Genomic DNA, 20,249 nt, shown 5'->3' with positions numbered 1-20,249 from the left:
TTTAAATACAAACTGTCAAAAACGGACACACTATAAAGAAGTTACGTTGAAAAGATTAAAAAGATTAAAAAGGTACAAAATAAATACAAAATAAAATAGAAATTGTACGCGATACCTCTTATGTAATCAATATCGGTCAGTAACGTTTCCATTTAAAGTTTGAACTATTGTTTTTATTTGCTGTGAAATGGCCTTGTTTCTTGAATTGCCGGGATTACTCATGAGAAGTTGAACAGCATCATAATTTTGAGCAGCCTGTTGCTTTTTGAGAAAATCTATGAAACGGTAGATGGACGGGTCTACTGGAAGGCTTGCTGCCAACCTATAATGGTAAGTTAAGTACCGTATAAACTTCAGGTAAGAATGGGAAATTAATCACCGTAAATGGTCATAGGACCAACCTATGGGGGGATGAAAAGTAAAACGTTACCGGTATTTTCCTGTTTCCCGAGGACTTTTTCCTAGTGGAGATGGGGGTGAATTTTTCCCGACCCATGTATGTTATCAATTTATCAATTTCGGATGCTTACTATAGGTGGGCTGCGACCAAAGTCTGTTGGTGTAAAGTGCAAAAATAGGAAGACTGGGAATTTGTCAATATGAGAGAGGTTTCGGCATCCGGCATCCAGATATAATGCTTAAGCTCTGCATCATTATTGGTGCGTTGCCGTCTATCTAACATCCGCTGATGAACATTCCATACAACAATCGGCAACATCGGCCACGTCGCTGTTCTTTCCTAATGTAAGTATCTCTTCAAAATAGTTTGCAATTTTCATGGATTTACCACGAAATTGGTTTTTTCTGGTCAATTCTTCATACGCTTGGACCACATTATCAGGCTCAACAAATTCCAGAGACGACAACATTTTTATCTATTGGGCAAATTTGTAATCCGCCCACAAATAAGATTTTTTAACTTGAACACCTTATTTTTGTAAAATTTTAAAAACTACATATTTTCAAAAACACAAAAAAAATTTATCTTCAAACCTTTCATCTGTACTCGCCTCCAAACGCATTGCGATAGATGGAAAAAACAACCAGTTTTTCCAATTTCTGTTAATTTGATGTTGAATGCCAGTAAATCATAAAATCAAAAATCAAAATTTTATTTTTAATCAAAGGTAATTAAAAACCTGCCTGCATGGCGGCTTGCTCGAAGTCAGTCCCGGTTGCACGTTCTTCAATTTGAGCAACATTTTGGCACAAGTGGCACGCGTTTTATTTGGCAAAAGGGCATATACACATGGAATGACTGAGTGTAAATAGACGACTTGAATAGAGTATAGTGAACAGTGCCAAACGTACCGCATTCGGTTGTAATAGCTAGAATCCGCTAGCAAAAACGAGAATACAATCAAGTAAAAGTTCTTGTTCAGAATCGTACATTAGGAAGATTTGTCAATTAACGAATACTTTCAATGGGATGGGAAATGTTTATATAGGCATTATTTGAGCAAACAAATGGGTCTTGAGATCTGCTCTGAAACTTCGTAAGTGATGGACGAAGGAGGTAGAGAATTCCAAAGATCAGCGAAGGAAGTAGAGAGTTCCAGAGAAAAGGCCCAGAAAAAGCAAGTGCAGATTTAGCAAAAGAAAGTTTATTGTAAAGTTTTTGATGTAGGTGCTCATTTAATTACACGTTTTTCCTTCTCGTGTCTTATCCTTTCAGGACATTTGCGACTATTGACATCCAAGTCATGTTTACGTTTTTTCAAAGTAGAACTCATGTTATATGGGTTTGTGAAAAGCGATCTGTTTGCAGACTTACTTTCATTTACGTAGAACACAAAACGTTTGCCTTTTCTTGACAATCCTACTCTCCACATTCTTGTTACTTTTTTAGTCTTATCTAAAATTGATTATAGAAACTTGCTCTCCTATGGTCTTTCTGATTTTATAAACAATCCTTTAAGTGAAGCTCTTAACTCTGCTGCTCGTGTAGTTGCTCGTGTTTCTTTATTTGCTCATATATCTCCATATTTTGTTCTTTTGCATTGGCTACCTATAAAATATAGAATAATTTTTAAATCACATTATCATGTATATTTTGCTATCAACAATCTCAAATACGAAAAAACACATCCTTCATTATAACCATGGCGACATCATTACAAGCGACAACTTCAGCAGCAAGACCAATCATTAAAAACATTGTCGACCAGTTTGTGGCACATCCAAGTTGTCAGAAAAAATTGACCTCTCTGTGGTTTCATGACCTCAACAACAACAACCTCATGTCCAGGTCTAGCTTCTTACATGCACTCATCATCTTCGTCATCATCCTCTTCTTTCCTATCTTATCACTTGTCTACATCCTCTTCCCAAACTTGAAGGTAACATTTCAGGCCAATTATTTATTTATTTATTTAAAACTGATTTTAACCACTTTCAAAAACCATCTTTTGTTGTTAGGCTTATAATTGAAATTATTCAAATTAATTTTTGCTTGATTATAATTTTATGTTATTACTATAGTAGTGAAAGATTTAGTAGTAGTAGTAGTAGTAGTAGTAATAGTAGTAGTAGCAATAGTAGTAGTAGTAGTAGTAGTAGTAGTAGTAGTAGTAGTAGTAGTAGCAGTAGTAGTAGTAGTAGCAGTAGCAACAGCAGCAGTAATAGTAGTAGTAACAGCAATTGTAGTTTTAGAAATAAAGCTACGTGAACTCAGTTGTTCTGGAGTTATTTTACATGCTGTCAATTATGTTTATTGTAAGACTTCATGGTTGGTTCATTGATAAGTTTCGTTCAAAAATGGAAAACTCAGATTCTTAGGAATGATCGAATGAACATGTTTGTGAATGAAAATAAAATCATCTGATGTGGCCAAACAAGCGTATGCCTTCGCCTGAACCCCGTCAACATGTGTCAATCTTTCACTTTCAGTTTTCAAAAAATGACGAAATCTATAAACGCAACTTTCATAAACATGGGCTCAGTGCTTTTGAGTCCCATGAATTTTTGCATTGTTATTGTAATCTTTAAATTTATCTTATTTGTATTATGCGGTGTTTTGTGCTAAGAACTTAAGCATTACGCATTTTTTCACAATTAGAGTACAGAATGTGGAGGCGAACAGACGCACAATGCAACGGACGCTCGCCATCAAATCACATCAGAACACAAACACATGCTTCATTGCATGCATGTCGTACGTACAAACACACACGCACACACTCACACAAGCACGTACGTTAGATTTCAACCGCACGCCTCGAGTAAGTAATGCAAGTATAAAACAACACAACACAAACAGACCATATTATTTTATCCATCCATCACGAATGCATCCAACATGAACCCATCCAACACAAATCAACCTAACATAAATCCATCCAACATCATTCATCATCAACACGTATGGATTTTTTTGTTATGGATCGCCTCAATCGCCCCCAAGGTGTCCCAACTAATGAAAACCCCATGCATGAAGTTCGTCGTGAATGCAGCTTCCTACATCTTCTTCCTCTTCCTCATCGTCATCCAGGGTCATGTTGAGCAAGGCAAACTCTGTCAGGAGCGCTTGGGTCAACATGACCAGTTGGCCAACCACATCAAAACATTTTCTTCCTCTTTCATCATTCGCAATTCAACGGTCTTTGAAAATTTGAAATCTGCAACAAATCACTTGAACGCATACGTCGATGGCTCCATTAACAGACCAGCTAATGAAAATGAATGCATGGTGCTAAAAAGAAGTTTTCATTGCAGAAATGTCTCTGAAATTTGCATCAGGAACTACAGGCCTGCTGCCATGGAGGTCTGCATTTTGCTTTGGATATCAGGTTGGCTGATTGGTCGGCTAGTTGATTGGCTGGCTTTTTGGCTGATTATTTGATTGGTTGATTAATTGGTTGTTCAGTAGGTTGATTGGTTGGTTAGTTTAAAGAATTGTAAAGTACAATTTTCAAATAAATTGTATAATTTTGTTATCTTAGTTTGCAAGTAAGCGGGTGGAATTAAGTTATCGTCAGTTAACAGAGCGTTTGCTTTGATAATTGTTTTAGTTTGTTTGATTGTGTTTAATGCACTGCACATTCAAATAAACAATTGAATACAGGTTGAACAATCACCAACTGCTGTTTTTAGACAATTTAAATACTTTTTTATTTCAATTTCAATTTTTCTCCAAAATGTTCAAAATTGGTTCAGCACCAGCATATCTAACATGATCATAAAACAGGAATGCTATGGAACGCCTGCCAGCAAGTATACCGCACCGGCTGCCGAGACCACTTCATCAACGTCTACAACGCGATGGACTTCTTCATGCTCGGCTTCTACATGGCATCATTCACTCTCAGACGTATCACAGAACAACTGGTTGGTTGGCTCCTTTGCATATCTTTATTGCTTTCTAATTTCAACGCTGTCTTTTCACACGTTCACTCTGTGCATTTTTGAGGATGTTTTTTTAAACATCAAATTTTTGCAGTGTTATTTATGTTAAGTTTTTAATTTTATATTTTAATTTTTTTTCAATTTTTTAAATGTTTAGTTATTTTTCATCTGATCTGAGTGCTTACATTTTTTGTTTTTGAATCATCCTTACCAAAAATTTAGAGCCTTGCGGCTGATATGGAGGTTTGAAATGTTAATATTAATAATGATAGTGGTAATGGTGGAAATGATAAATAAATAAGCGGCGAGAATGATGACGACAACTACTGCGATGACGATGATAAGGACGTTGATCGTAACGATGCCAGCAACAATAACGAACAAATAATTCCTGGAAGGATTTTTTGTTTAAGATGTCGCGAAATGATGAATGTCCTTTTGAAAGAGAAAAATAGTTAAAAACTTGAACAAGGCATAGCATTGAGAGACAGCACAAACAACTCAATGCATTACAACACATCACAATACAATTACATCACATTACATGTATTACATTACATTACAGCCCAACTCATCATAACACATCACAAACAACACATCTTCGCGAAAAACAACACAAATGAATGGATCACTGCACAATCGCAGCGTACAGACCTCCACATCACACCAAACATGCCAAAATAATTATTACAGTACAATTTTTTTAACAAACACAACGTGTTATCAATGCATAAAATTTAGATGTTGTATATTTATTTTTAGATCTGGAAAAGTTTAACATTCTACAAAAATGCCGCATCATGGATGAAGTTGAAGGACGATGACCCAGCTGCTGTGTACTGGTTCTACTGGCTCGATGCGGGTTTGTTTTGTCTGTCTGTCTGTCTGTTTGTTTGTTTGTTGTGTTATATGTTTGTTTTAAATGAAAAAGCCGAAACCTCCAAGAAATAATTGTAAAAAATTGAGAAATGAAACAAATGAATTGCCGAGTTGCTTTTAAGTTATAGCTGAATGCATCAATCTATACTGCAGTTTGTCTTCTTATTGTTTGCCGCTTATTGTTATTTATGATGTTTCTTTGTGGTGAATTATGCGTTTTTTGACAACAATGGCAACAACAACATCATCCTCATCATCATCATTAACAACAACAACAACAACACCGTCTATACCAATTTAACTCCATAAGATACAATATTTTATTGGCTTCCAAACAAACAAAAATAACAAAACAACACAAACACAATCTGACAACAACAACGCAAACAACAGACAGATACTATTGGGATTCCTGGGATCCTGTGCATGTTTGTGAAGCTCTCTTCGCGGTCGGCAACATCATCAACTTCGCCCGTCTCTTCCATCTACTCTCCATCAATGAACATCTTGGTCCGATGCTCATATCGCTAGAGAGGATGATCAAGGTCCTCTCTCTTTATTACCTTCCATATCTCTCTTTATTACCTTCCATATTTCTTTCGTAATTATATTTTATTTTGTTTTATATTCATTTTATATTTTCATAAGTAAGATATATATTTTCGATAGTTTACTATTGATAATTAAACCATACCACATTACTACGTGTACTTCACAGTATGTCTGGTAATACGTACTTTGTCGTCTTTTGTCATGTTCATTGTTCCTATTTAAATATTCAGTACTATGCATATCATATCATTCTTATAATTTTTTTTCTGTGTTTTTCAACAGGCTGGCTTTTTTGATTTTCCGGTTATAAACATGAATGACATGCTTGTTTCACGCTAAACCAACAGATTGTAATGACATCAAAAACATCATTTCATTTTTTTGTAGACAATTTTTTCTAAATTTTCTTTCAAAAATAAAAGTTTCAATTAATAAATATTGCTCTAAGAATTCAATATATGCCAGAAAATGACGTCCGTAAATATTAGTAAAATGAAAAATAACGATAAATAATAAGAAACCTCAACCTATGCAGTGTATAAACTACCTTTCAAACTAATACCATTCATCTTACGCATCGCTTATCTTTATCATATTTGTACTATAAAAAATTGACACGGCAAAAGTTATTGTTCTTTATTATTATGCTAATCGATGTTATGTCAGATTATATTGTATGTTGAAACTTGTTATCTATATTCTTCTCATCTTACAAAATTCATAGTAGGAATTGTTTTGTATTGTTTGTTTGTACGTATACAATACATGTTTGACGCGCGTGCGTTTGTGTGTGCGCGTGCCTGTAAGTTTGTGTGCGTGCGTGAGTTTATATGTATGTGCGTGAGTTAGTGTGTATGTGTGTAGATGTGTTTGATGTGTAGATGTGTTTGATATTCAAATGTTGCAACTATTAATGATACTAACATTCCACTTTTTCATTTGTTGTAGATAAATGTGTGTTAACACAAAAGTGTCAATTAACCAATGTATGGCTGTTATGTATTGTTTAGTAATAATATTAAAAAATGATTCATGCAATATAAATAACACGCAGCCAGCTTCTGGTGAGGAAGCAAATAAACAAATCTAAGTATTTTTTAAGGACATGCGTCGGTATGACATCAAGTAAGCTTGTTTTTGTCTGGGAGCTGAGTATGACATTAACGTTCGCAACTTTTAGTCATTTTATCAAAAAGAATTTCCTCGTAACAAACGAATCATCAATCAATCAATTAAAATGAACAATCAAATATCCGCCAATCAATCATTCATTAAGACCTCCCACCACATTTCATTCACACGATGACTCCTCCCACCAGGACGTCATGAAGTTCATGGTCACATTCGTTCCTATCTTCCTGGCCTTCATGGTAGGTATGCACAACTTGTACTGGTACTACGACCCCAGAGTTCGCAGTGTGGTCGAAATGAAGGACCACAAGATTGAAACCAATGCACAGGAGGGCTTCGGAAAGTTAGTTATTATTCGCGAAACACTTCAATGAAATATCTATTGTATGTTGGTTCAAATGTTATGAAATCACAGTCTGTCTTTTAAATGTGTCATTTTTTAGTATTTTTGAAAAAAGTAATCTACCATAATTTTAAAGTTTAGAATTGACGTTTCGTACAACCTTCTGGGCCCTGTTCGGTTTGAAGGATGCACGGACGGTGGAACTCGGCAGAGGATTTGAGAGTAGATTCACGGAGAGTGTGGGCTACATCGTGTTCGGTGTGTACAATTGGGGTGCAGTCATCGTTCTCCTCAACATGCTCATCGCTATGATGACGCGCTCCTTCGATAAGATCGCCGTGAGTTTCATTCGTCATCATCATCACCATGCGTCCTTATTATCAAATGTGTCGGCTTGGTAAAGTGCGTTTGTGTGAGTTTGTATGTGTTTTCAAATTTTTAAGTGCGCGTGTACAAATTTGTATGCTTTTGTATGTGTCTTCAAATTTGTATGTATGCGTGTACAAAGCTGTATGTGTTTGCATGTGTGTGTGTGTGTGTGTGTGTGTGTGTGTGTGTGTGTGTGTGTGTGTGTGTGTGTACAAAATTGTATGCGTTTGTATGTGTATTCAAACCTATAATTCAAACCTGTATATGCGCGCGTAAAAATTTGCATCCGTTTATGGGTTTTCGCTCATGGGTTTTCGCCCGTTAGGGATTTCTCTCCGTCTTGTGGCGCACCACATGCTATTCCTCATCAACATGCTTTTGTCGTCAATGTGCCATCTTTGTGTTTTGTTTCAAATGTTTGTTGTTGTTGAGTTTCATTTATATACTATTTTATCTGCTAATATGTTCCATTGTGTGTTTAAATGTCTTGTTTATGCTGCTTTTTGGACAAAATCGTTAGGTTTTGTTGTGTGCTTATCATGGTATAACACATCAGGGTGTCCTAGTACGATGTTCTGTGTGTATATGTAGTTCAGCGGTTCATCGCGTCTGTAAGTTTTATGTTCAGCTACGTGGCATGCTTCGAGACTTTCAGTGTTGGCTGTTATGTCTTTATTCACAGTCACTAAAAGTTGTGAATGGTTGTCTGTCGTGATATCTTGCTGTTGTCGCTTCATCCATCTTTTACGTTGATGTGTGGTGAGTCGAGTTGTTTCATAGCGGAGTGCATCGATCTACGTTTTTGTATAAGATCGTTTGCTGGGACCCCATTTCTAAATGTTTAATTTTTTGTTAATTTTATAAATTTTAGACCAATTTTTAATTAAATTATAATAATAAAAAATTTGCATTTTTGTCAAACTTGTTTAAATCAAATTATTATTTGTAATATTTAATGTATTATTCATTTTTTCATCAGTTCTACAACTTCACTATTATTATTTATAACGAGAAACATCAACTTCATCACACAAACTCATTCTGGACAACTTTTTCCTTTTTTTGTCAAGTACAAAAATTATTATTTTTTACTTGGACATTTTAGAAATAGAAATGTTTAAAATAAGCTTAATTAAATTTTGAACAAAGATTAGAGACTTCTGCACTGAAATGAATGCTTACACGAGAGGTTACAGCCACGCAACGTCATTTTACAAGCAAGACACGAACGCATTCTTCGCAGACAAAAGACACACGCACAACACATACACACACATAAACAACACACACACCAACCCAACAGACAGACCAGGATATAGAATGGAAGTACGTACGTTCGAAACTATACCTGGACTACATCAACCACGGATCATCACTACCCGTTCCATTCAACATCCTCCTCGCACCTAAGTTCATTTTTAAGCATCTTAAATGTGCAGTCACGTGGTGCTTTGAAGGTTCGTTTTGCGATGAAAAGAAAGAGAAGAAAAAAAATTTTGGACCGATATCCCGGTCTTTGAGGAAGAAGATGCAGACAGAGGTAGGAAGGAATGATTGGACGCTGGAGAAGGCATTGGTTTGTCCCATAAATGTTTACCACTTCAACGCCGTGCTTAATTTCATTTTTATATTTGCATTGATAGTTCAATTGCATATTATTCATTTATTTGTTTGTAATTTTCATTTAATTATTTTTTAATTGACAAACTCTACAGAACGCAGTAGGCAAGATATACGAAAATATCAGCATCGGTGGCACGAACAACACCATCACAGCCAACAACAGCAACTGCACAGCCAACAACAACAACAGCACAGTTAATCAACATTATCACAACAATGACGACGATAATGACTTCATCTGTGTTGACGACAATAACGAGAGAAACAACGACAACAACAACGAATATTGCATCAATTGTAATTTTTACGCAAAAAATGAAATGAGCGGAAACAAAAAGTTTCTCGAGAAGAAAGCGAACACAAACAAATTCAATTACAATAAGTATCCTCTCATCACCGCAGACAGAACTAGCTCCGTCGCCAACAATAACATCAACAAAAATGACCAAATTAAGATAAAAAATATTAACAACAGAAATATTCTTCGTTACAACAACGACACCGACAACAACAACTTTCAACAACGTTTGGCGAAACATAACAACAACAACAACGGCAGCCACAAAATTTATGGAAGTAGTAAAAAGTCGAACAACTCTGTCAACAGCGATAATAACAAAACCAACAACATCTACAACTATTGCAACACTAATAACAACAATAACATTAGTAACAACAACGACGTCAACGATGATAATGATAATGTTCGCGGCAACAATTTCACAAGGGGCATGCGACGAAATGACAGCGTCACGACGACAGTCAATAAAGATGTCAGTGATGTTCGTTTGTCGTACACCTCTCGAAATAATTTTCTTTTCTTTTTTTTGTTAAACTAATTAATTGATTAATTAATTAATTAATCAGTTATAATTCTTAAACTAATTTTATTGCATGTTAATAATGATAAATATAAATAATATAAATAAAGTGGAAGTTAATAACAGCATAATAACGATGTTTTTATATACTACTACACCAGCACTACAATTGCTACTGCTACTACAACTATTACAACAGCTACTGCTACAACTGCTACTGCAACTACTTTTATTAATAATAATTAATATTATTACCAATGACAACAAATTTGAACGCCAGTCCCTCACTCATTAAATTTTGCAACAAAAATTTTGTTTCATTTAGTCGCTAAATTAAAATTAAATGTTGAAAAAACTGTTTTATAGTTATTAATATATTTTTTAATGTATACAAAATTGACATTTGCACACAATTATCTAATTTTTGTCAAATTTAAATTAAATGATCAAAATTGCTAAAAATTTTAATAACACCGCACAGTGACAATCTATAGTTTTATATAGTGATAATATATCTTTCCTTTACCGATGAAGAATTATTATTTCGATATAAGCAGACTAGGTCAGTCTTGTAGCCATTTTTGGCGAGCACATGTGTAATGCAAGAAACGAACCACTTGGGATTAATTCGGATGCAATATGTGGAGGTAAGGCTGCTAGAGTTGAAAAAGCCAACTGATCGGGTCTTTTTTCTGGTGCAATCCTTAATTTTAGCATTGAACAAAACGACAATAGTCCCAAATATACACACATAAATACAACACACATGCATCCGGCACATACACACACACACACACACACACACACACACACACACACACACACACACATGCATCCAACTTCACAGAACGTCATCAAGAATATCGTCAGACGGTACATATTTGATCGCCTGTTAGCCAGCGTTGGAAACAGTGAAGGTTCTACGATTAATGAAATGAAAATTAATGTTTCTTATTAGATGCTCATAACTGTCAATTATTGAGATTAATCTGTTTGTTTTTAGCCTAATATTTTAAAACTTCTGATAGAAAAAACAACAATTTATTCAACTCATAAACAGATGCAAGTTTTGTTGCTTTCTTTAACACACACACACACAAACACACATACACAAACATACACAGACACACACATATATACGCGCCCGCGCACACATTTATACATGCTTACATGTATATTATTATGACATTCAATCACATAATAATACTTACGTATAAAATTTAAAGCCCACTCTAAAACATTACACATGACCAGACCTCTCATTACAAGTTATATCAATCTCACTAACACAGGCGCTCATGCACAAACATTAACCTTTCACACTCACACAAACCACAAATACCCAGGTTCGAACACAACCTCCCTCCTCACACAACAATTGGATTCCATGCAGGAGAACTTCCAGTTAGCCACCAACCGACTGTCCGATCAACTTGCAAAACTTTCTCGCGACTTGACTCTTCAACATTCGTCAACATTCCACAACAACAATAGTAATAATAATAATAACAACAACAACAACATTAATGTTTCACACGTTTCAAACGTCATAAACAATCCAAACATTCAGAAGTCTTCGAAATTTCGAAGCAGGATTCAAAACATCCTGCACAAGCACCACTCCTTCAACATACCATCCATGGTGTCGGACAGTCTCGACAACAACATTTCCGAAGAGAACAGCAGCAGCGTCAACCAGAATGCAACTTGTACTTTCAACTGCGCGGCTTCAAATCATCTTTACACCAACAAAAGTTGCACTGATCATAATGTTACTTCAAACGGCTTTGACTCGGCAGCGACAGGTATGAGTCGCAGGAATGTAAGTCACATTACCGATGACAACAGTCCAAAAAGATTCGGTGGAGAAAATATAAAATTGGAACACGTCAACCAATACGTGCTGAAGAAAAAATCTTTCTCGAATTGGACAAAAAATCACGGGCAAACTAATTCAGCACATTTGCATTGCGGTGATATTTACAAAGATAGTTATAACAGCAACAGCAACGTTATCAGCAGTAGCACATGTGAGAGCAATAATAGTGACAACAACAACCCAAACAGCAACTACATAAACAACAACAACCCAAACAGCAACTACATAAACAACAACAACAACCCAAACAGCAACTACATAAACAACAACCCAAACGGTGACGATAACACCTGCTCCACTAACAACAACCATAGTACGAACATCAGAAGTTTGGCAGATGGCACGCCACTGGCTAACATTAAAAACACGCCGAACCTCATCGGAACGACACGTCAACAACACATTAACAGTTCAAATGTTGATTTCAAAACAGCTGACGATAACTACTTAACAAAATCTAATTTCCTCTGTAAATTCATAACAACTCGTTCTGCAGATAACAACACTTTTTACTGACAGCACACACACATATATATATGTGTGTGTGTGTGTGTTTGTTTATTTGTGTGTGTATGTGTGAGTGTGTGTTGAATAAAACATTTAAATTTTAAACAAATTTTTTCAGGTTCTGTTAGACAGTATTTTCCACACATCACCCTATACATCTGGATGGGATAAGATTATTATCCCTATAAGTTAGAACTTTACGAAAAAATATTCATTCATTTTTTAATCTATCTCTCCATCCCATTATTCATTTATTTTTTCATAAATTCATTTATTTATAAATTCATTCAATCCTTCATTAACTCATCCATCCATTCATTAACTCGTCTTTCTATCAACATATCGGTCGAACTTTAAAATTGCGCTAAATGTTCACATGTCTTTTTATATAATTAAAAAACGGCCAACTTTTCAATCAGTTAATTAATCAATCAATTGAATGTTTGATCTTTCAATCATTCATTTATATATCTGGTTGTAGATTGTTTGGTTTTAAATTGGTTCAATTTTTATTAAAATGTTTTTTAATTTTAAATAAATGTAAATATTTGTGGTTTGTAAATATTTTTATATGATTATTTAAACTTACAACTTAATTGGCGTGTGTATCAGTAGATACACAATAAAATACCACACACATAAACATCAATACATAAGCCTACACTTACACATACAAACACACTCTCTCACACACTTAAACACACTCACTCAAACATACACACGCACACATACACGCTATATGACATCTAGGACAAAAACGAAGTAACTTTTTTTTACCGATTTTACAACCTGTGCTATCTATCCAGATAAAATCTTAAAAATGATTTCAGATATGATGAATAAATTATAAATATATACCTGTATATATACCTATATGTACACAAGTGTGTGTGAGTGTGTGTGTATGTGTGTGTTTGTGTGTGTGAGTGTGATTGCAATTGGGTAAATACTGCACAATGTCAGTTTTTGGTAATGTAAACTTCAGTAAAAATGCAAGTTTACTCTGTTGGCTTTACGCACGCACGCACACACACACACACACAAGCCACAGACTTTTCCAAATGTGATCAAACATACATAAACACACGCACACGCACACACTAAATTTAAGAGAAACATATACACATAGCGTGTTTGTATAAAATTATTTATTCGTGCTTGGGTTTCCTGGTCGTTCCAAAATTATGTTTCCAATCATTTAACAACCATTTATAGGTATTGGAGAGGCCTGACGGATGTTGCTATGTTGAAGAGGTGTGTTTTGAGCACCTGAGATTTTAAATTTTTCATTTTATCTTAACTAGTATAACGAATTTTCTCCTCTTCTGGTCTCTATTTTTATGTGAAATTTTACTGGGCTATTCTATATGCTCAATGGATATGCACATACATTATACTTACGTTAAATGTTGAATTCATCACGTATCTCTCCCCTGTATGTTGTCCGCTTGCACATAATTAAATGGATGTATTTAATATGTATTATTACTAAACAAATGTATATACCATGTTTTATCACTGAATTAAATGTAAATGATATGTAATGTTACTAAACAAATAATTATTATTATACGTGGTTAAACCATTTTTTGCACTTTCTGCTTCGAATCACGTAAAAATTTGGCATGATGTCGAAAATTTTTCTAGGATTGACTCAATCAAACTGACGATTATCGTGTGCCTATTTAATGTTTTAATGCTAGTTTATCGGTTTTGTGAACTGAATTAGTAAATGATTACTGTGACGAAATGTAATGAAATTTGATATATGTAATTTAATGTAGTGAAATCTAACGTGTAATTTAATGTGGTGAAATGTAACTTATGTAATGTAATGAACAAACACTCACACCAATTTTGTATTTAATTAAAATAAATTATTGTCATCGTAAATATTTTTATTTTTGTAAAAAATAAATACTGAATGCCTGTTTGAATGCAAAGTATGAATCACAAAAAATAAAATAAAACTGAATTAATTACTGACTTAAACTTGAAAATAATTGTAGCTACTAAATCAAAAAACTAAAATCCAACTCAGAAGTTTGAATGGATCCAATGAAGAAGTTGGTCTACCGATCAAAGGTCAATTACACTCTTCCAAAGCTCAGAGGATTCAACAACACGCCACAGACATTGTATATGAATACATGTTAACACAAAGCACCACACACTAAGCATGTGGTAGGCGAGGATCATTTTGATATATTCGAACCCGGTTATTACGAAACGGCACCAGGCGACCTTAAACACTAGGCCATCACGCCGCCCAAGATTTTTAACTATTTATCTATATCAAAAATACTTCAAATCAATTGTTTAACCTAATTCGAAGAATAAAATGTGGACACAAATTTCAAAAATACAAAAAAAATGGAAGAATTCTTTTTTCTTTTTCATGACTTGCGTACCACAGAAATAACTTTGGACATGCCCACAAACACACCTCTGTTCGGCTCACTGAATTTATTCAAATTTGTTTATTTATCCATTTATTCATTTGGTTATTCATTCATTTATTGTGCGTTTTTTTAATATTATTAATTTGTTACTTAATCACGCCAATTTATTCAATACAACGTCTGCTTGCTTTATATTATATTACAAATTTGAAATTTAAATATCAACAGTTAGATTTCATCTTAAATTGAAGCATTTTCAGCAAGTGCAGTAAGCAGCAATGACCTTTAACCTTTAACTTTATCTGTTTATAGATGTATGTATGTTTTTGTAAGTTAAAAGATTAAAGGTTAAAGGTCTACAAAATTTGAATTAATATACAATGCATTGAAAGTGTAAGGTAAATAAGTTAACCATACCATTGGAAATACCGTGTCCCTTCATACACTCCATCGTGTTTTCCCACTAAGACCACGTGATAGTTATATTTATATGATGGTTAATATCATTTTTGTTTTTAATAAATAATAAAATTTTACTATAATTATTTTTAAAGGCTTGCGTTGGCTGTTATAAGTTATACTAATTTTTTTCGATAACGAATATAAATTTGAAAAATATTTTTAATTTAAGACCGAAAAATTTTATTTAGCTTTTTGACAAGTTTAAAACGTCACTATACTTTTGATCATCGCACTTTTTCTAACAAAAATTATACCAATTTATTTCAATTAAATCAATCAATATGAATCTAAGAACCATTTCTTAAATTCATCCACATGTCAACTAGATTATAAAATTTGTAACACGATTTTGTTCTCATTAACTACAAATATTTATAATAATACAAAACAGACAGTAACAAAATTATTAGACACGACAAAATGACTACAACGACAACCACAACATCAACCACATGCAACATTATCGGAAAGAACACAACAACCTTCGTTTTTCAGCTCCAATCCCAAATAAACGTCCTTCTTGTTTGGCAGGTTGCCGACAAAAACCACCCTACCCTCACTCATCCTCCCCAACTTCTGACTGAACTTGATGACGTCATTCACTCTGACGTCACAGAGCGCTGGTACCGTGCAACTGGTCGAGAGAGAATGATTTCAAGTTTGGTAGTTGTTATTAATTGGACTGTTTTATTATTGTAGGTGCGTCATGTGTTAATTATTCTCATTGTAATATCAAACTTTTTAACAGTAATTTAAAACTTCAGAAGGTACCTTTGAGTCCTGATTCGAGGAGGAACATGAGCGGACATTGATCCAGTTTTCTCGACATTTTTGAACGAATTGTTTGAATACTTCTGTTGTGAATGGTGCGTTAGGGGTTGATTGTTGCTTACGCTCGCTTGTTTTCCATTCTGCAGATGCTCTGATTCAATACTCTTCCATCTTACGGAGTTGCTGGTGGCTGAAATATGAATGGGCAGCTCTTTTAAGATTTTAAATTATGTTTATATATTAAATTCATTTACGGTACGAAGACTCGTAAACAAAATGTGTGTTAAAAAAACGTCAAGACATGTTAATAGGCTCAGTCAAACCAAGCAAAATTGAAAATAAAAATCAATACAATAGATTGATATATATATATATATATATATATATATATATATATATATATATATATATATATATATATATATATATAGCAATTGTAACTCATTTGTGATAAATTATAAGTTAATAAAATAAATGATTAACAACCTTAAAAATTTTATTAAAATTTTTCAAACCTGGTTCGTCGTTATAAAATGAGTTAGAGTTTTTGGCGGAAGTAAGTAGGAGGTCAGCTTCCAGAAGGATGTTCTCGGTGGATGTGCTGCTTATGGAGAATCTTCGTTTCGCCATTTCCTTACTCGTGTTAGTGTTGTTGTTGTTGGTGACGTCTTTGTTGTTGTTGATGCTGTTGTTGCTGTTAATATAGTTGTTGCTGTTGTTGTTGTTATGAATGTTGGTAGTATAATTAGTGCTGTCGGGGAAGCTGATGTTTTCTGGATTGCCGTTAACATGATTTAAGTGGTTCCTGTGGTTGCTAGCATCGTTGCTGGTTAAAGTGGAAGTAATGATGTTGGAGTTTTTGTTGTTGTTGATGTTGTTTGGGGTAGCAGTGTCGTTTGATTTATTAATACAACTGACGTCATCATAGTGTGATTGCGCCAAACCTGTTAAATAATATCGAATAACATTTCTTAACATTTTATAAATTTTATTAGTTCAATTAATTCATCAATCAATCAATTAGTTTATAAAGCGCCATTTCCGCAATGTTCGTTCCTCAATGAATTTTGCAAACAGATGGGTTTTGAGATCCGCTCTGAACTTCGTAAGTGATGGAGAAGTTGTCAGAGAAGGAGGTAGAGAGTTCCAGAAAAAATGGCCAGAAAAAGAAAATGCAGATTTAGCAAAAGAGTGTTTAACACGAGTTAAGAAGAAGTGAGGACAAAAGACGATCGCAAACCGCCGGGACTTTCAAATAATATATCTGATAAATAGTTAGGAAATAATTTAGATTGAGACTTATATATAAATGTGCAAATTTTAAAAATTATTCTATATTTTATAGGTAGCCAGTGCAAGAGAACAAGATATGGAGATATATGAGAAAAGAAAGGGGCACGAGCAACTAGACGAGCAGCAGAGTTAAAAGCTTTACTAAAAGGATAGAGTATAGAGTCAGAAAGACCATAGTAGAGTGAGTTACAATAATCAATCCTTGATAAAACTAACGAAGTAACAAGGAGAAGTGTAGGATTGCCAATGAAAGGCAAGTTTTTTATTCTACGTAGATGAAAGTAAGAACATCTAGCAACACTGTTAACCTGAGAAAAAAGAGATATGCTAGAATCAAACTACTAAACTTATGAGAAACATCACGAGTTTTAGAATCAGGTAAGATAATAGAAGAAATAGTAATAGAGCGTTTAGATTTATTAAAACAAATTAATTCAAAGTTAGAAGGATTAAGTTTACGACACATAGTCGGACAAAGCCAAAATTGAAGAAAGACATAGAGATAGATTATGAAGAACACTATTGAGATAAGATGGAGGAAAAGAAGTATATAAATACAAAAATCATCAGCATATAGCTAACTAGTGAAAGAAAAATTATTCATAATACGAGGTAGTTCAGAAGTATAGAGTATAAATAGAAGAGGGCCAAGGATAGAACCCTGAGGTACCCCGAAAGTTAGAGTAGAGGAGTTAAAAGTAGAATTATTGAGAACAACAGAAGAAAACGATTATAGAGAATCAGTAATATTAAAAGAATGATCCAGCAGCCCCAAGAGAATAGTACGATCAACAGTATCAAAAGCAAAGGAAAGGTCAAGAGCAAGAAGATAGTTAATAATGAAAGTAAAAAACAAAACTTTTGATGTGAAAAATGATTATTACTTCTTGGTGTTTCTATATTTATTGGGCGTGCATTTTGAACATCTGGTGCATTGAAATGTCCATTTATCTTCAAGTCAGATCCATACAGTTTCCTTCCATTGTGAGATGTTGCTATGAACGGCGTTGTCATTGCTGATGTTGTTGTTGTTGCTGCTGCTGCTGTTAACAATGCTGGTGCCATTGTTGTTGCTAACGGTGTTGTTGTTATTGTTGCTGATTTGTTTGTTGATTCGGAAACCAAATCATTATTCGATAGCCATGTTAGAGGTAGAATGTCTGATTGTTTAGAGTTCAATGTGTCTGTTGACTTTGTGAAAAATCTTTTGTTGCTAAATCTGCTGTTGAATGTGTTTATGTTGTCGTCGTTGTTGCTGTATTCGTCGTTGCAGGAGCTGAAACTTTTGTTGCACGTGCATCTTTCTGAGTGAACTATTGAAAGTTTTAAGAAATAATAAAATGAATAAAGAATGAAGGAACGCCGGCTGGAACCATGCTGATGCTAAGTAATCGCAAATCCATTGTATGATCTTAAATACTTAGAGAGGTTTCTTAATAAATTTTGTTGAAAGCATGAAGTTTATGCTAATATTTAATATTTTAATTTCAATTTTAACTTAAAGTTATTATTTTCAGACGTACGTACGTTTATCAATGCCCATCAAAACACATTACATCACCAGCATCTCATACCATTCAATCTGGATTTCAACCATTTGTTTTCAGCAGTCAGTTTCCCGTTTTCCACCTTCAGCTTGTCATGTTCCAACCTCAGTTGTCTCATTTCATCTTTGAAATGCTGGATTCGCAATTTTTCGAAGTCGGAAGGATAGCCTTTTATAGAGCTTCTGTCGATCAGGCTATTTGTTACATTTGGCTGATTCTGTTCATTTTCTACACTTTGTTCATGTCGCATTTTTGTGCTTAACGTTTCTTTTAACGTTGGTTGTTGGTTGGCAAGGTGAACGCGTAGGAAATGTAAAGATGATGATGAAAGTATTGGTGATGCGAGCGATGTTGACGATGAAGATACACGTGGTGCCGTTGATTTTAATGATGGCATTGCTGAACACGGTGATGGTTGGTTTAATGCTGTTAGACGATCTGCCGGTGGTTCTGATGAAACAACCTTTCCATCTCGCAATGCGTCCGTCATCATAATGGAAGACGAAGGCAGCGGTGGAGGTGGTGAGGATGGAAGGAAAACATTCTGAGAAGAAATTTCATTTGGCAACAACGAATTTGACCTGAAATATGACGATAACGTTGATGAAGATGATGACGACAATGCTTTTTGGATGTACTTTTGTGGTGGAGGCTGTGGAGACGTTATATGTAGGGTATTGCTGCTGTGTGTTTGTGCTGGAAAGGGTGGATGTGCACCGGGGATTGCCCGTGAAGACGGTGGGGATGTGTTTTGTTCTAAGTTGGGAGGAGAAATGGTTTTAGGCTTGAATGCTTCGATGTTTGTTGATGACATCGAGCCATTGAAATTGCGTGGAGTTTGTTTCATCCTGAGCAATTCTTTGTCTCTGTTTATAATGTCCAAGAAAGTGTTGCTTACTGGCTGATGGGATGATTGCATTTTATTGAGTGCAAGTTGAGTTTCTGTAAGATTGTTGGTGACTTGACAAGTGTTACCACGATTTAGTTGATGCAATTTCTGCTGTTGAAAATATTGCTGTGAATGATTTTTTTGATACTATGATAGTTTACCATTTTCTGAAGAAAAAACAAATTTAAAACCACGTTAAAATGGTCGGTTGCTTATTCTTAGAACTTTTTAATAATATTTGACTTTAAGAACAATTTTTTCATGTTTAAAAACGTTGTAGTCACTTTCTCTGCATGAGTTATTTAACTCAAAAATTCGGTTTTAATATTGTAGATTCAGATTGTAACATAATTGAGAGAGTTTTCATGAATATATTTGAATGTTTTTGGTATAGCATTTCTAAGAAATATGATTTAAACGTTTGCATGAAGTTATAA

At 34.4% G+C, this 20,249-nt stretch overlaps 4 protein-coding genes across 4 annotated transcripts; 1 reads left to right on the top strand and 3 right to left on the bottom strand.

The window, feature by feature from the left end:
- Window positions 1-126: 126 nt before the first annotated feature.
- HELRODRAFT_169549 (hypothetical protein) lies at window positions 127-1,832 on the bottom strand (the record flags this gene model as incomplete). The annotated part of the gene is made up of 4 exons (XM_009015343.1): window positions 127-351; window positions 681-875; window positions 1,140-1,258; window positions 1,775-1,832. 4 exons carry the CDS (start codon window positions 1,830-1,832, stop codon window positions 127-129), a joined length of 597 nt encoding a protein of 198 aa, XP_009013591.1.
- Window positions 1,833-2,102: 270 nt separating this feature from the next.
- On the top strand, window positions 2,103-12,457 carry HELRODRAFT_169548 (hypothetical protein; the record flags this gene model as incomplete). The annotated part of the gene is made up of 11 exons (XM_009015342.1): window positions 2,103-2,339; window positions 3,404-3,763; window positions 4,210-4,326; window positions 5,107-5,206; window positions 5,617-5,768; window positions 7,095-7,249; window positions 7,386-7,587; window positions 8,922-9,194; window positions 9,334-10,023; window positions 10,910-10,979; window positions 11,409-12,457. 11 exons carry the CDS (start codon window positions 2,103-2,105, stop codon window positions 12,455-12,457), a joined length of 3,405 nt encoding a protein of 1,134 aa, XP_009013590.1.
- A 3,299-nt stretch (window positions 12,458-15,756) lies between these two features.
- On the bottom strand, window positions 15,757-17,009 carry HELRODRAFT_169547 (hypothetical protein; the record flags this gene model as incomplete). Its single annotated transcript, XM_009015341.1, has 4 exons — window positions 15,757-15,946; window positions 16,084-16,166; window positions 16,570-16,909; window positions 17,002-17,009. The coding sequence occupies 4 exons, from the start codon at window positions 17,007-17,009 to the stop codon at window positions 15,757-15,759; spliced, it is 621 nt and encodes a 206-aa protein (XP_009013589.1).
- Window positions 17,010-18,334: 1,325 nt separating this feature from the next.
- HELRODRAFT_169546 (hypothetical protein) lies at window positions 18,335-19,842 on the bottom strand (the record flags this gene model as incomplete). The annotated part of the gene is made up of 3 exons (XM_009015340.1): window positions 18,335-18,449; window positions 18,569-18,689; window positions 18,951-19,842. 3 exons carry the CDS (start codon window positions 19,840-19,842, stop codon window positions 18,335-18,337), a joined length of 1,128 nt encoding a protein of 375 aa, XP_009013588.1.
- Between the last annotated feature and the right edge of the window lie 407 nt (window positions 19,843-20,249).

Source organism: Helobdella robusta, assembly GCF_000326865.2.
Source record: "Helobdella robusta unplaced genomic scaffold HELROscaffold_15, whole genome shotgun sequence".
Taxonomy (NCBI): Eukaryota; Metazoa; Annelida; class Clitellata; order Rhynchobdellida; family Glossiphoniidae; genus Helobdella; species Helobdella robusta.
This window is presented reverse-complemented; position numbering and strand designations above follow the sequence as displayed.